Source organism: Gavia stellata, chromosome 2 (genome assembly GCF_030936135.1).
Source record: "Gavia stellata isolate bGavSte3 chromosome 2, bGavSte3.hap2, whole genome shotgun sequence".
Classification (NCBI taxonomy): domain Eukaryota; kingdom Metazoa; phylum Chordata; class Aves; order Gaviiformes; family Gaviidae; genus Gavia; species Gavia stellata.
This window is the reverse complement of record NC_082595.1, coordinates 268,905-282,053: the sequence shown is the minus strand read 5'-3', so window position 1 is coordinate 282,053 and position 13,149 is coordinate 268,905. Positions and strand designations below refer to the sequence as shown.

The window sequence follows — 13,149 nt, the reverse complement described above, 5'->3', positions numbered from 1 at the left end:
AGCCAAGCAGAAGAAAAAGAATGAATATAGCAAATGAAATAGTCCATGTTCCAGTAAGTTAGCAAAGGAATTAAAAGAAAAAAACATCACAGGATGCAAAGAAAATGTTAAAAACAATAGATGCTGGATTTACCTAGCCTATTAAAATGAAAAAGATAAGAAAATGTGCAAAAAATAACATGTGTATATATATATAGGCAAAGCTTAAGAGCACAAGCCAAAGAATCTACGATTAAAGGGTTGAACAAAACCTAATATGTATTCAAAATTAATACAGTCATTAAAATAAGCAGCGAATCCAACAATAACAAAAAAGGAAAAAAGTACCAAAAAAAAAAAAAAAGCAGAAGCAGCATGGCTTTCTCTCTTCAGTCCTTGACAATCAGTGGGTGAGGAATCTCAGATCCCCAGCTATGGTCTTTAGACACTACAGCCTGCAAGCTGTCAAAGTCAGGCATTTCCAGGCTTCTTCACCTAGATGCCAAGGTACAGCAAATAACCAGTAGCAGCAATGGTGGCCTCCAGCTCACCATTAGCAGTGGCAGCTCTTGGTTCTGTCCTGAGCTGGACATCAACACAGTTTGGATAATATTAGAGCAATGTATCTTACAGCCTGGAAATCCCTAATTGAGGTGGCTTACCTAATCAGATGCTGTCTCATATTACAATAGGAATTCATTTGATTCAGTGTTAAGGAAGGGAAAGTCAGGAAAGCAGAGAAGTCATGGGAACCTGAGGACAATGTCAGCAAGTGACAGGAACTATCAGTCTCCCTACCAGCAACTGGGAATCTGTCCTCAAAACTCTCAAGGAGAGTCATCCTTATGGAGATTTCAAATGAACATCACTGAATTATTCCAAGTCTTAGCATGGGTCAGACAGCAATGTTACGTTCTCTCTTCTACCATCAGGCTGCCAAGGGCCCCTCTCCCACCCACAGTCCTAAGATGCTCCTTGCCTCTTAAGAGATGAGGAAAGCCACAGCACTCTATGAGTCATGACCATATATTCCCTTACGCAATGTTGCGCTCCCTAAATTATCACATGCTCAGCGGGAACGCCATCTGTAATTTTTTTCCTTAATTTACCAAACTAACGAGAACCCTTCCAATCCCAGGCAATGAGAGCTATTGCGTGAAATATCCTTCTTGTTTCACCAAGCAGCTAACAAAGGTTCTATTAATTTTCTACCACCTTCCTACCACCCAATAACTGACCTGAAATCAGGCATGGCTTTCTACCCTTTCTCAAAAATTAGCTGGAGGTAAACTTAACTCCAATATTTGATAACTGTACTACCTGCCAGTATACTTGACAGTCTCCCAGTTTGCTTCCTTCTTTTTTCTGTTTGTCACCCACTGAGCTAGTCTTAGAAATATCTTCAATTATTTCAAGACAATATTAGGAAAATGGCTCATGCAGCATTAATATTTCACTTTATCACAGTAACTCTAGTCTAATAGTCAAGTGCTATATTTAATTCAGCTTCTTCAGGTTAGTAATTATTATGTAAAGGGAATGAAAACAAAACAGATGGATACAAGAATCCAGTTTGTCTCTTCTATGCTACTCCAGAAGGCTTGACACCACTCACTTTGAAAATAATTCCATTTAAACAGAATATTACACACCACTAGGAAATGGATTTAATGAGTAATGATGAAAAAGCTTGTACACCATACCAAAATACAAACTTTTACAAAAGGTCACACAATCAAAATAACAACAACAACCACGACCACCAATATTTTGTCTTGTAGTATTTAGAAAACATCAAATTTGATTTTGATGAGCGCTATACTTCTGCAATCACTGGATAAGCAAGAATAGCTTTCTTAAAAAGGACCTTTAAACGCAGTTTTTATTTTATCAGTCTACTTTGCTTCGCACAGGTTGAGGGATTGGATTTCCCTTAGCCTGTCTACAAACACTGCTGTAGGCATATCTTCTCTAATAATAATTATGTCTTCCATTGACTAATTCCAGCATCTGTATTAGATCGACCCTCATTGCTCATAACAACTTTCTGTAGATAAGATTTCTCTAGATTATGCAGTAGATGGAGCAAGAGTTTCATTGTGAAGTGCCTTCATAAATTTTCTTTGTTCATGTGCATGTTATGACCATCACTGGAAGAAAGAATTCTAAAAAGCAGCCAGCCTTGTTCATTTAATATCAAATTAAGAAAAGCAAATTTTAAAAGCTATTATACATAGGTATGCCTGGTAAAGACTGCTCAGAGACAGTATTATTAATATTTTCTGCATACATCTCATTGTATTGAACGATTACAACTGCTATTCCTTCTGGAGTCTGATCTTAAAGAGAAAATACTATTTTAGTCCTTCACCAAGTAATGACATTTTTCTGATTTTTTTTTGACCACCAGTAGACAGTCCTTACTGTAATAATTGCAGGGGGAAGAAAATCTCATTACTGTTAGAAAAAAATTACTAAATAAAACCCCTAATGCTTTAAAGAATTCTATTACCTTCAATCGATAATATTATCTGGAATGGAGATATGAGTAAATACATTACACATGTAATCCATTTGTAGAAAACAACCATATCCTCTGTAAGAGCTCAACGTAGCATTTAACAGGCTAAGGTAACTTCCACAGCAAAAATCAGACTCTTCTCAATGCGCGAGATTCTCTGAATTTTTGAACTATGCCTCTGCTTATTTTAAGTAATGACAGAAACATCTAAGAATAAAGAGATACTTATATACAACTGAAGCCAAGCATGCACTCTGAAAAGGAATTTCAGATATTCATTGTTTAAGCACAAGTAATTCACACTGCTCTTACACGTACTGCAGTACGCCCTACACTTCGCTTCCCTAACTGCAATTCTCGCACATTAAATTCCTCATGTACCTGCTGAGTTTGCAAAGAAACTCTCTCTCTACAAATGACATTATAAAATTGTATGCCTTTTCTAACTAATCATTATAAAGCTTTGGTTACTCTCTGCTGTTATCTGGAAGAAGAAAGCAGGGGGAGGGAAGGAAATGCAGAGTGAGGAAAATAATAGTCTAACCAATGAGTATTTAAAGTTGTAATAATCCTTCTTGCTAATAATTTCAAGAACCCCCAAAACAGAAACAACTCTCCCCAATCCACCCACAGCAAAGCAGTTCTTCACTCCCTTTAGCTTTACAATTCAGATTATTCCCATACTAAAATGGTCCTTGGGACTCATACGAAAGGATATCACTTCAAGGATAAAGAGCAGCTACAACTACATCGCTTTAGTAAGGCTTTGTATTGGTTTTGCTTATGTCATTAAATGAGCAAAACTGGAAAAGGTCCCAGAAAGAGTGAGAAGCATAAGGAAGTTGGCAACAAGTACGCAAGCTCAAGCACAAAAGCACGTTAGTAAGCAAAATGGGGGGGGGAGGGGGCAAGAATATGATAGAATAGGAAATTACAGGTATTACATGGCCAGTAACTTAATGAACATGGGTAAATGGAATTTCAGAAAGATGGATATTGGGAAGTACGTAAGGATAAAGCTGCTGTGACAGCAGGTTATAGACTATGACCAGGTTTAAAATTAAATTGGTCAAATATTTGAGGGATGAAATAAGAAAAATTGTCTATGTAATAACCTTTAACATTAAGATTACAAATAAATGGCATTTTCCCCTCTGAAAAAGGGCGCTGCTTGGAGACAAGTAAAAACCGTTTTATTTTTCTTGTACTTTCTTCCCAAGTATGGGGTTAAGATGGAAAAGATATGAACCAACAGTGGGGAAAGGAGGAAGCTGGGAGGAAAGCTTCCAGGAGAGCTGAAAATAGCACTCTATCGCAGTGACTAAGGCTGTGCCTCCACTTACAAGAAGGTGCGTGTTTTACTGCATCATGAGTAAGGCATGGGTCCTCCTACAGAAGCACAGCAGAGCAGAGGCACTACAGGTTTTACCATGAGGTTAGCCTTGGGCAGGATCCTTTACAGCAAGCCCTGCTAGAGCCTAATCTATCCAAATCTGATCTATTTTCTCCAACCACATCTGTCTAATGAAAGATATCACTTCTCCCTAACAACCTTGCCTAATTTTGCCTCTGCTTGAGATTTTAAGTTATCATGCATTACTATTACTTTATAATACAAAAACGATTAGACTTTGTCACCAGTTAATATTATCATTATCTGCTCTTGCAAAAGACTGCCGTGGGCTATCCAGTAACTCTGTACGTTCAGCTATGTGAACATCGATGTACTACACAAGTGCTTTCATCAGAGGTGAAATAAAGTTCTGTCTTATTATTCAAGATACCCATATCACAACTATGCATGTTTAAAATACAATTCTGCAACACAACTGGACGAAGCTCCTTATGTTGAATCAATAAAATATATCGTAAGTTTGGATATCATTCTCTGCTCTGATTAACATCTATTATTTTGCCACTTTGGTGAATTCTACAGGCCACGTGTTTAAACATAAAACAGGATTATTGTTCTACTTGCTGCCAACACACTATTAGGGTTATGGTGAACAAGGCAGACACTGATCCTGAAGTCATGAACGTGTTTCATTCTTTCCTCAGTGTAACTCAACTATGTTTATCAGTCCTTACCTAAGAAATCATTAGGACTATGAACATACATATCATGTTATTATACTTACTGAGCATGCAAAATTACTGAACAATTTAAAGAATATTTGTTTCACTGTTCTTTTTTTTTTTTTTTGCAAGTGCTTCTTTAGGTTTTGCACACAGCTTAGAAATTAAAACAATGAAACTGGCTAAAGCTTATTGTAACCAAAAGTCCTCTTACCAGTCTTTTGAAGAATGCAAGCATGAAGAAAAATAATCCTTTTTTTTTAAAACACGCTGTATTATTGTATTATGAATGTAGGCTTCTACAACATGTCTTACATTTTTATAGAGTTTTGCCAAATTGAAACAGTTTGCATACAAAGGGCCAGGAGTCATTGGTACTGAGCACTTAAATCTTGAGCAGCTAAGCAGGAGTCTTTACAAAAGTCATCGTAAGCCACATTAATGCTAACCAAATAAGTGGAGTGCAGACCATTTCTCATTGTGACATGCACAGCCTACACCTAAGGTGTCCCACAAGCATAAGAATGGCAAGATAAAAGAAAGAAAATTATTTTTCACTGGATCCATATACAACAAACAACAGAGCATGAGACCTTGAAAACATACAGATAACACATTCATTCCAGCCAAAGAGAGCCTGCTTTCCACAATGATTTAAGTGATGTAAAGTGACTGTCCATCAGCTGTCCTGATGGAGAATTTTAGCATAACATAATGATCTTCCATTCTACAGAAATGCACAGAAAACCTGTGCTTTTGGGTTTTACATAAATACACTCTATTGATCAATCATTACAGCCTAAGCTGTGGCACTGCTCCATGAGCACGTCCGGTTCATTGCTTTAAAGGTTAATTGTAGCCCAGCTGAATTTAACTGTGCAGATGCCTTACTACAACTGTGAACATATGTCTTTCAGCGTAAGTTCGTGCTTTCTTTGAAAGCACACATAAAGAAATCCCTGACAAAACGCTCAGCTGAAAAAAACCCAAAGAACAAACCACCAAGCAAACCACCAAACTTTTTTTTCAACTGCCATCTCAGTTCAAAAAGCAGCAGACTTACGGTAAGCATAGAGAGTACTTTCCAATGCTTCTGCCTTAAGCTATTTTACCGTGATAGCTACAGTATGTTTGGTCACTACTTAGAAAAAAATAAGATGAAACAAGCACAGGGAAACATGCCTTAAGAACAAGGACCATCTTACCCTCTTGGAATTTTTCACCTTAGATTTGCTAGGATGCTCACCAAAACTGTCTAAGCTGCATCATCACATACAGCTATGAAGTTTTAGATTGGCCTTGAGATCTCAGCAATCCCTTGATTTTACTATTTTACTAAGTTATTCACAGAAAAACAAAAAAAGGGAGAAATTTTCTTTCTTAGATGAAATACAACTGGCCCAATTTAAAAGCTCAGCTTAGCACTGAGCAAAGAGAACACAGAAAAAAAGTTAATTTAGAATGTGAAAAAAGTAGAAAAATGTTAACAATTAAACAGGCTTGGTAGTTGATGTGGAGAAAGAGCTTATTATTAGAACACAGATTCAGATGCATCATATTCATTACACTGAACGATGTGAATGTTTCGATGGAACTTCCCTGCTTTCATAGTGGTTTTCAGAAACATTCAACTGTGGAGAACATTTCTTCTTAATTTACCACTACCTAGAGGGGAGTAACCATTCAAGAATGAAGACCCAGAAAAAATTGTGAAGTCATAAAAAAATTTTTTGGTGATTCTGAAATCCAGAAAGATTTTAAAAAACCCAAAACCAACCACAAAAAGCAAGCATTGTGTTTCCAACAACAACAACAAATTAATAGATTGTGTCACGACCACAACACAAATAAGCCAAGTTTGAAACATGTCACTGTCCGCAGCAACTTAAGTAGTATACTTACCCTGGAGGGCAGCACGGAGCGTAAATGTATACTTAAAAAAAAACCTAAAACAAACAAACAAAAAACCCTCTGCAAGTGCAAATACAAATTACTAATCAAGAAAATAATTTTACAGAAATCACTGTATCTGCACTTAAAAGAAAAATTAAATTACTACTTTTTCTGTGTTTAAACTATTGATATAAATTAGAAGTTAGCAGGAGCTCCCTCTGCTAAACAACAGCAATTGTGATGGTAGAAACTTACCACATTTATAGTAGAAACATTAATTTCCAAATATAATTGGGTGCCATGGGGAAAAAAAATAATCCTGCCTTTACTGATGATTAAAACACTTTAAGTGCAGAGTTAGAAAATTAAAAAAGCTGTATTAATATAAATAGTAAGTCCACATGATGAGAAAAAAATATGATGGTAGATACCCCACTGATAATAAGGCTCCATGGAACATAATCTCCTTGTTCCAGTTCAGCGTTTAACTCCACTGACCATGTAAGTACAGTTTTCAGAACGCCAACCACAAACAATCTAACTTTATGTTTACCTATGAACCTCAAAAACCCCATGAAGTATGAAATGAAACAAGCAGTACAACCAAAATGCATTAACTCTTTCTGACCTTTAACACTATATACTCTTTTACGATGCCTAGGAAGAACACTGAAGCGTGAAGCTACATTTTCACTCGTTTGTTCCAAAATATTTCTCTTTACAGAAGGAAAATGAAACTAAACATCTCTATCATCTGTCCCATGACTCTATGGTTCACAAGGAAGGTTCAAAATGGATAACATACTTCCTAACAAAATGAACCTTGCTCTCTCTGTGCATAATGCTCTAGCTAAAAATGTGTTTTACCCCACAACCTAGGAGCTTGCTCAAGACCTGAACCAAACAAAACAAACAAAAAAAAAGGTCTTCATAGAGAAAACACAAACCAAAATAAGATTAGGAGAACATACCCTGTTCTTACTATTCAAACAAACATATGACCTAGCGGTGTATTTATGACCAAGGGAAATACTCTCACAAGGAAAAAACACAGGCATTCTCCACTTTGCTAAAGCTTATCTCCTGTGGATAAGAAAGATACAGCTGTACTCTTGAACCCATAAAGCTTGGAAACTAGGCCATTCTTCTGCTTAAGGCACTGAACGAAAGAATTCTTGTCAGATACTTTCTCCCACGCCCCCTCTGTCCAAATGAAAACCATGTGTTCTTATTGTGCAAAAGCAAATCCAGAAGGATGAAAAACCAGAAAGAAATTAAACATGGTATAATTATTATTATCCCAACCTGACCACTCCATTCCATCCTCTTATCTCTTGCCCTGTTCAATTTTCTTCTCTTTAAAATGCAGCTGTCTAGTAGCCTCCCCTATCAGAAAGTCATCCTTAACCACACCCACTTTAGCTGGCATCTGAGACATGAGCCTTCCCTCACTAGCCTGCAAATGAGTGTGTGTGTGTCAAAATTATAATTCTTTTTACGATAATGAAGCAAATCACATGATCTTAGGTCACTGTATTATCCTTCCTTAAAACTCCCTCTGCCATGACATCTCTTTAATCATTCTCATATGGCAGTGGCTAGGTAAGACAAACCACAATTCCCACATTCCTCCTTGACTCTGGCCAGCGTTATCATCCAGCACTCCTGCCTTGCTTGTTCCTTCTTCTGCCGTAGACGTGCAAGATCTCTGCAGCAGAATTAACCAACTTTTATGTGTCTGAAAAGTACAAAGCAAAATAATACCTTAAAACTTAGCTAGATGGGTGACACCATAACACAAATAAACAGTAATACCTTCTCAAATAATAGTAATACCTTCAAAAGATTAAATTACACTTACTATAGAAAAAAAAATATATTCTTATGCCAGACTAAGAGGTTCCTATGTCAGAAAAGGCAAATGACAGCAGGCTCATTTTTATTCATTTTACTAAAGCAAGTAGTATACAGATGGCTGTTGAATCTCTATGAGTCTTTTCTTATACAGAGCTCCCCAAAAACATTTAAGAGAATATATTACAGACATATTTCTTTTCTTTTGCCTTAATTCAGGAAAGCCATTCCCCAATTTAATGGTATGATACAATACCATATGAAGGGAAAAACATAAAAGCCCCTCTCTCTCCAGTTAATACCAACTCAATGAAAACAAAAGACCTACTCTATCTCAAACCTTTTGCTTCCTGTCCCTCTGCTCCTCCAGCCTCAGCAGAGATGGGAAGCTCAGTTCACCCAAACTAACCCCAACTGCAAGTGTCTGAATGCACTGAAACATTACCTACTGCAGCCTACGTACAATGTATCAAGAGGAAGCTGAAATAATTACATGTACAAAATCAAAACACAGGAAAATTATTATTTTGAATAGTACTCTTACCCCTCACTTGAAAAAAAATAAATCCGGTAATAGGCATGAAAATAATCTTTACTGCACTGCCTCCACCCAGTAATTTCCCCAAGTTTCCCAATAAACCATTCAATAGGAATAAGTGTTTGACAATCACATTCTGTTTAGCTTTCATGAAAAAGAAATAACATTTCTAATGAAAAATATTTATGGACATATGCTAGAAAAATTAAACATAGCACTGGGACACTTAAAGAATAGCAAAAAGGAAAAGGAAAAAGGGTGTGAATTTCTGTAACACAGACCTATCAGTTATACACACACTGTTTCACAACCACTGTTTCCCTCCACCTGTTGTTTGTCCATTGTTGGCGGTCCCTGTACCTTTCACTCCAGCTTTCTGATAAGATCTTATCAAGTAATCTGCTGCATGATCTTATCCCTTCTAAACTACTTTCAAAGGGTGCTGTAGGATAAAAGGCACAAAGAATTATGCACATTTTTCACCAATCCCACCAGGAACTCCCATAATTCCTCAAGGAATGTATATTCTTATGACAGCTGCTGTGTCCAATCATTACCTTTTTTTTTTCTCAAATGAGAGAACACACGCTTGCATACTCACTGAGAAAAGCACACATTGAAATTTTATTTATTTTCTACTTTAAAGAGCACTGAAAGCAGCTGCCAAGAGACAGGGGGTGGCAGTGGTAGGGTAGCTCCCCATGATTTCATGCAACGACCTCACGCCACGTGCAAAGCACAGCTGGACGCGTACGTAGGTTTGTACTCAGAACCATCAATCAGCTTTCGCCGGGATTACAGTCTGTCCCTTGAGAGTCACACAATGGAGCAACATTGCGGAGATGGCCACGCGTATGAGATGGAAGAAAAGAGCGCTCTCCTGAAGATCACCATTAGCTGCAGAACTTGGGAGAGCTTCGCTAATGTACATACTCGGGAACTGGAAATATACACTACAAAGATGGATTTATTTACCAGGCCAAACCCACTCATACTTACACTGCTCTTTAACTCCTCGCTTTTCCCAACAACTTCTCCTTTTAGTTGCAACTTCTTACCACCTCAGTTACCCAGAGCTTACTAGCTAAACGTTGTGCATCAGGACCCATCAGCATAAACACTTCCCCAGTCCATCAGTGTTTATTAGCAGGAAGAAGCACATTAAAAGTAAATTAAAAGCCTCACCTCACCCTGACAGAGTCCATTTTAAATCAAGGAATGCTGCTGTTTGGGAAGTCAGCAACGGACCACCTCCCCTTCCACCTCACATTTGCCACCTTAGCAAAAGGTCTTACGTCACAGGTACCAGAGAGGGCTTCCCAAGGCTCCCCCATGGGCAGAAGCAACAAACTCCGAGATCTCTGCTCCAAACCCCAGCAGACGCCATACTAATGACAGCACTAGAATTACTTTGTACAGATTTGGGAACTTACTACCACACAGCTCTTTAGTGTTTATCTGACTGGAGGATTATATTCATTAGTATTAGGTTACAGACTTATACCAAGACTTTCAGGAGCAAATGTGCAATTTTGAGTATTTTGATATCCTGTACAAACCTGTTTTTTTTTTTTTTTTTTAGATACCCAATGCAGTCTCTGAAACAATAATAAAAAAAAAACCTTACTTATCTCTAGGTGTCAAAACAGAGCATTCAAAAGTAGCATAGTATTTTCTAAATGAACTATTAACACTTTAATTGAAGTTTTCATTCTGTAGAAGTTGATGACGTTTGAGAATATTTCCATTTACCTTGTGTAAATCTACTTTGCAAATCTTATGTACTGTATTACTGGATGTATGTATAAATATTTCTTATCCCTTCCTGTCATCTATCTCTCATCTACATTCCTATATGCATTTGAAATGGAGATTCACGAGTAACATGTATCACTCAAACCTGGACTTTGTCATTTAATTAAATCTAAACTTTCATTTTCATCTCAAGGACTTGCTTTTGTTCTGACACCAATACAGGAGTCATCAGTCCATGAAGAGTAAGGACAGACCAAATGCATCTACTTGCTTTAAGCTTTAACTAGTAACCAGGCTGATACTGCTATGCCAGTTAAATTTCTGCTCAGCTACTGATACTAAAAGCTCATTATAGTAAGACATCAAGCTAGGGTTTAATTTCTTTAACTATATTACCTCATTTCCGTCACCTTTGTCTTCCAAACCCTCTTCTTGTATTCACTTTTCATTCAATATAATTCAGTAACCTATTCAATAGACACTGCTGCTTTGGCTTTTACAGTAACAAACATTACAAGCTCTTACTGTTGGCCAGAACCTCTATGGATTGATGCAATACAAACAAGCATCTTCTTCAACCCATTTCAACCCACCAGGCCATCTTCCCTCATTTCTTACTGGTCACCTGCAAACAACTAGAAGTTGGGTACAGTTGCATGTGTTAAATTTCGTATGACTCCTTTTTTCCTCCTGCGCCTTCTGCCACGTTCCCAAAGGCAAATAACAATATCTACCACACATTCCAAACATACCTCTTTTAATATTGGTCCCCTCACCTAAGATGAAAATTTCACACCTCCCACATAACCTCATATTTAAATAATCACCACTGGTGGCCAGAACCAGACATGGTCCAGGATTTTAAGATGTCTCAGGTACACTCTCTACCGTCACCAAGACCAGTTATTTTCTGCAGGAACACAACCACAATGGAGAACAACCCCATGCTTCTACTCCATCAAGTCTGGGCGGAGCAGAGGAAGAGCGCAAAGATGTTTAAACAGAGCACAAAGGAAGGTACAAACAATCAACTCGGGAGGTACCAAGGACACGATGACAGCCTCTCTCAGACGCAACACAAAGCAAAACAGAGGAAGAAATACAGTAACAGCAACGCCGGGGACCATCTTCGAGGTGCAAACCAAACAAAGAGCAAGTACGGCTAAATCCCAGAAGGCGAGACGGGGCTGAGTGCCAGGCAGTTAGAGAGCCCAGGAGTGGGTGTTCCAACCCAGGCACAGGGGTGCCCGCTGTGGGGGGCGCATGAAGGCAGAGCAGCCCGGCCTGCAGCCCACGGGGGCCAGAGGCCTCTCCCCGGCGGGGGACCGAAGTCAACTGCCTGTGTGCGCCTAGAGCCGCCGGCTCCAGCCAAGTACATATAAGGGCAGCCCGGCCCAGCAACGCGTGGAAGGGCTTGCCCGGCCGCCCTGCGGAGCGGCAGCCGCCCGCCGACCCTGCGGGAGGCCCGGGGCCGCGGGCGGGCTGGGGCGACGTGGAGCCCAGCGCGCCGGACCCGCCCCGGCAGCGCCGCATGAAGGAGCCTGAGGCGCGGGCAGGCGGCGGTGCCGGCCCGGCGCTGGGGAGCGCCCGGCCCGCCGGGCGAGGGGACGGCCGCGGCCCGCCCATCCCTCGGGCACCTGGCCTGGGCGGCAGGACGGGCCGGGCCGCCGCCAGGTGCTGGGGAGAGGCGGCTGCTGAGGGGGCGGCGGGCGGGGGAAGGGGCGCGGCGGCGGGAGGCCCGGCGCGGCACTCACGTTCTCCGTGTCCCGCTCGTTGACGGTGGGCAGCGGCGTCCGAGTGGACATCTTGTGGGCCACGGCGGCGCCGCGCCCGGCGCGCTGAGAGGAAGGCCGCCCGCTCTCCTAGGCCGCGGCGGAGGCCGCCGGCTGCCCCCGCCGGCAGCCGGGCGCACACGGCGGGACGCGGGCCTCCTGCCGCGCTGCCGGCCCCGCTAGGCACCCGGCGCCATGGCCTCGCCCGCCCGGCCCACCCTCCGCCCGCCGCGCTCCCACCCGCCTCGCCGCCGCCGGGCTCCGCGCAGCTCGGCCGCCGGCTCCTCCTCCTCCCTCCTGCCCGCTCAGGTGAGCGGCCGGCAGCGCAGGGGGGCCGCGGCACCTCCTCGCAGCATCCGGCGGCGACACCGACTCCTCCTCCTGCCGCCGCTGCCCCGCGCTCCCTTCCCCGTCTCTCCCCTCCTCCTCCTCCTCCTCCTCCTCCCCGCCCCCGCCCCGCCGCGCTGGGCCCGGCCCCGCCGGCCAGGCTCCGCCGCCCCGCGCCGCAGGAAGCGCCGGGCGGTGCGGGCGGGCGCGGCAAACGCGGGCGGGCGGGCGGCCTCCGCCGGCGCCACCGCTTCTCCCGCCGCGGCACCCGTCACGGGTGGCGCCGCGCCGGGCCCAGGCGGGCTGGGGGCCGGCCGGGAGGGCGCGCTGGGCCCGGGCCTGAGGTGAAGTGGGCCGAGGCAGGTGTGCTGCTTCGTGAGGGAGGCCGGGGGAAGGAGGCGTCCCGGTGCTCCTGGGTCAGGGCCCGCCGGCCG

General features: G+C 42.1%; 1 protein-coding gene across 2 annotated transcripts in view; it reads right to left on the bottom strand.

Moving 5' to 3' along the window:
* Positions 1–12,421, bottom strand: part of MARK1 (microtubule affinity regulating kinase 1) — a 60,501-nt gene extending 48,080 nt beyond the window's left edge. For both annotated transcript variants that reach the window (XM_059828633.1, XM_059828638.1), the window contains exon 1: positions 12,371–12,421. In XM_059828633.1, coding sequence (XP_059684616.1) covers positions 12,371–12,421 — 51 coding nt within the window. The remainder of the gene's footprint in view (positions 1–12,370) is intronic.
* Positions 12,422–13,149: the final 728 nt, after the last annotated feature.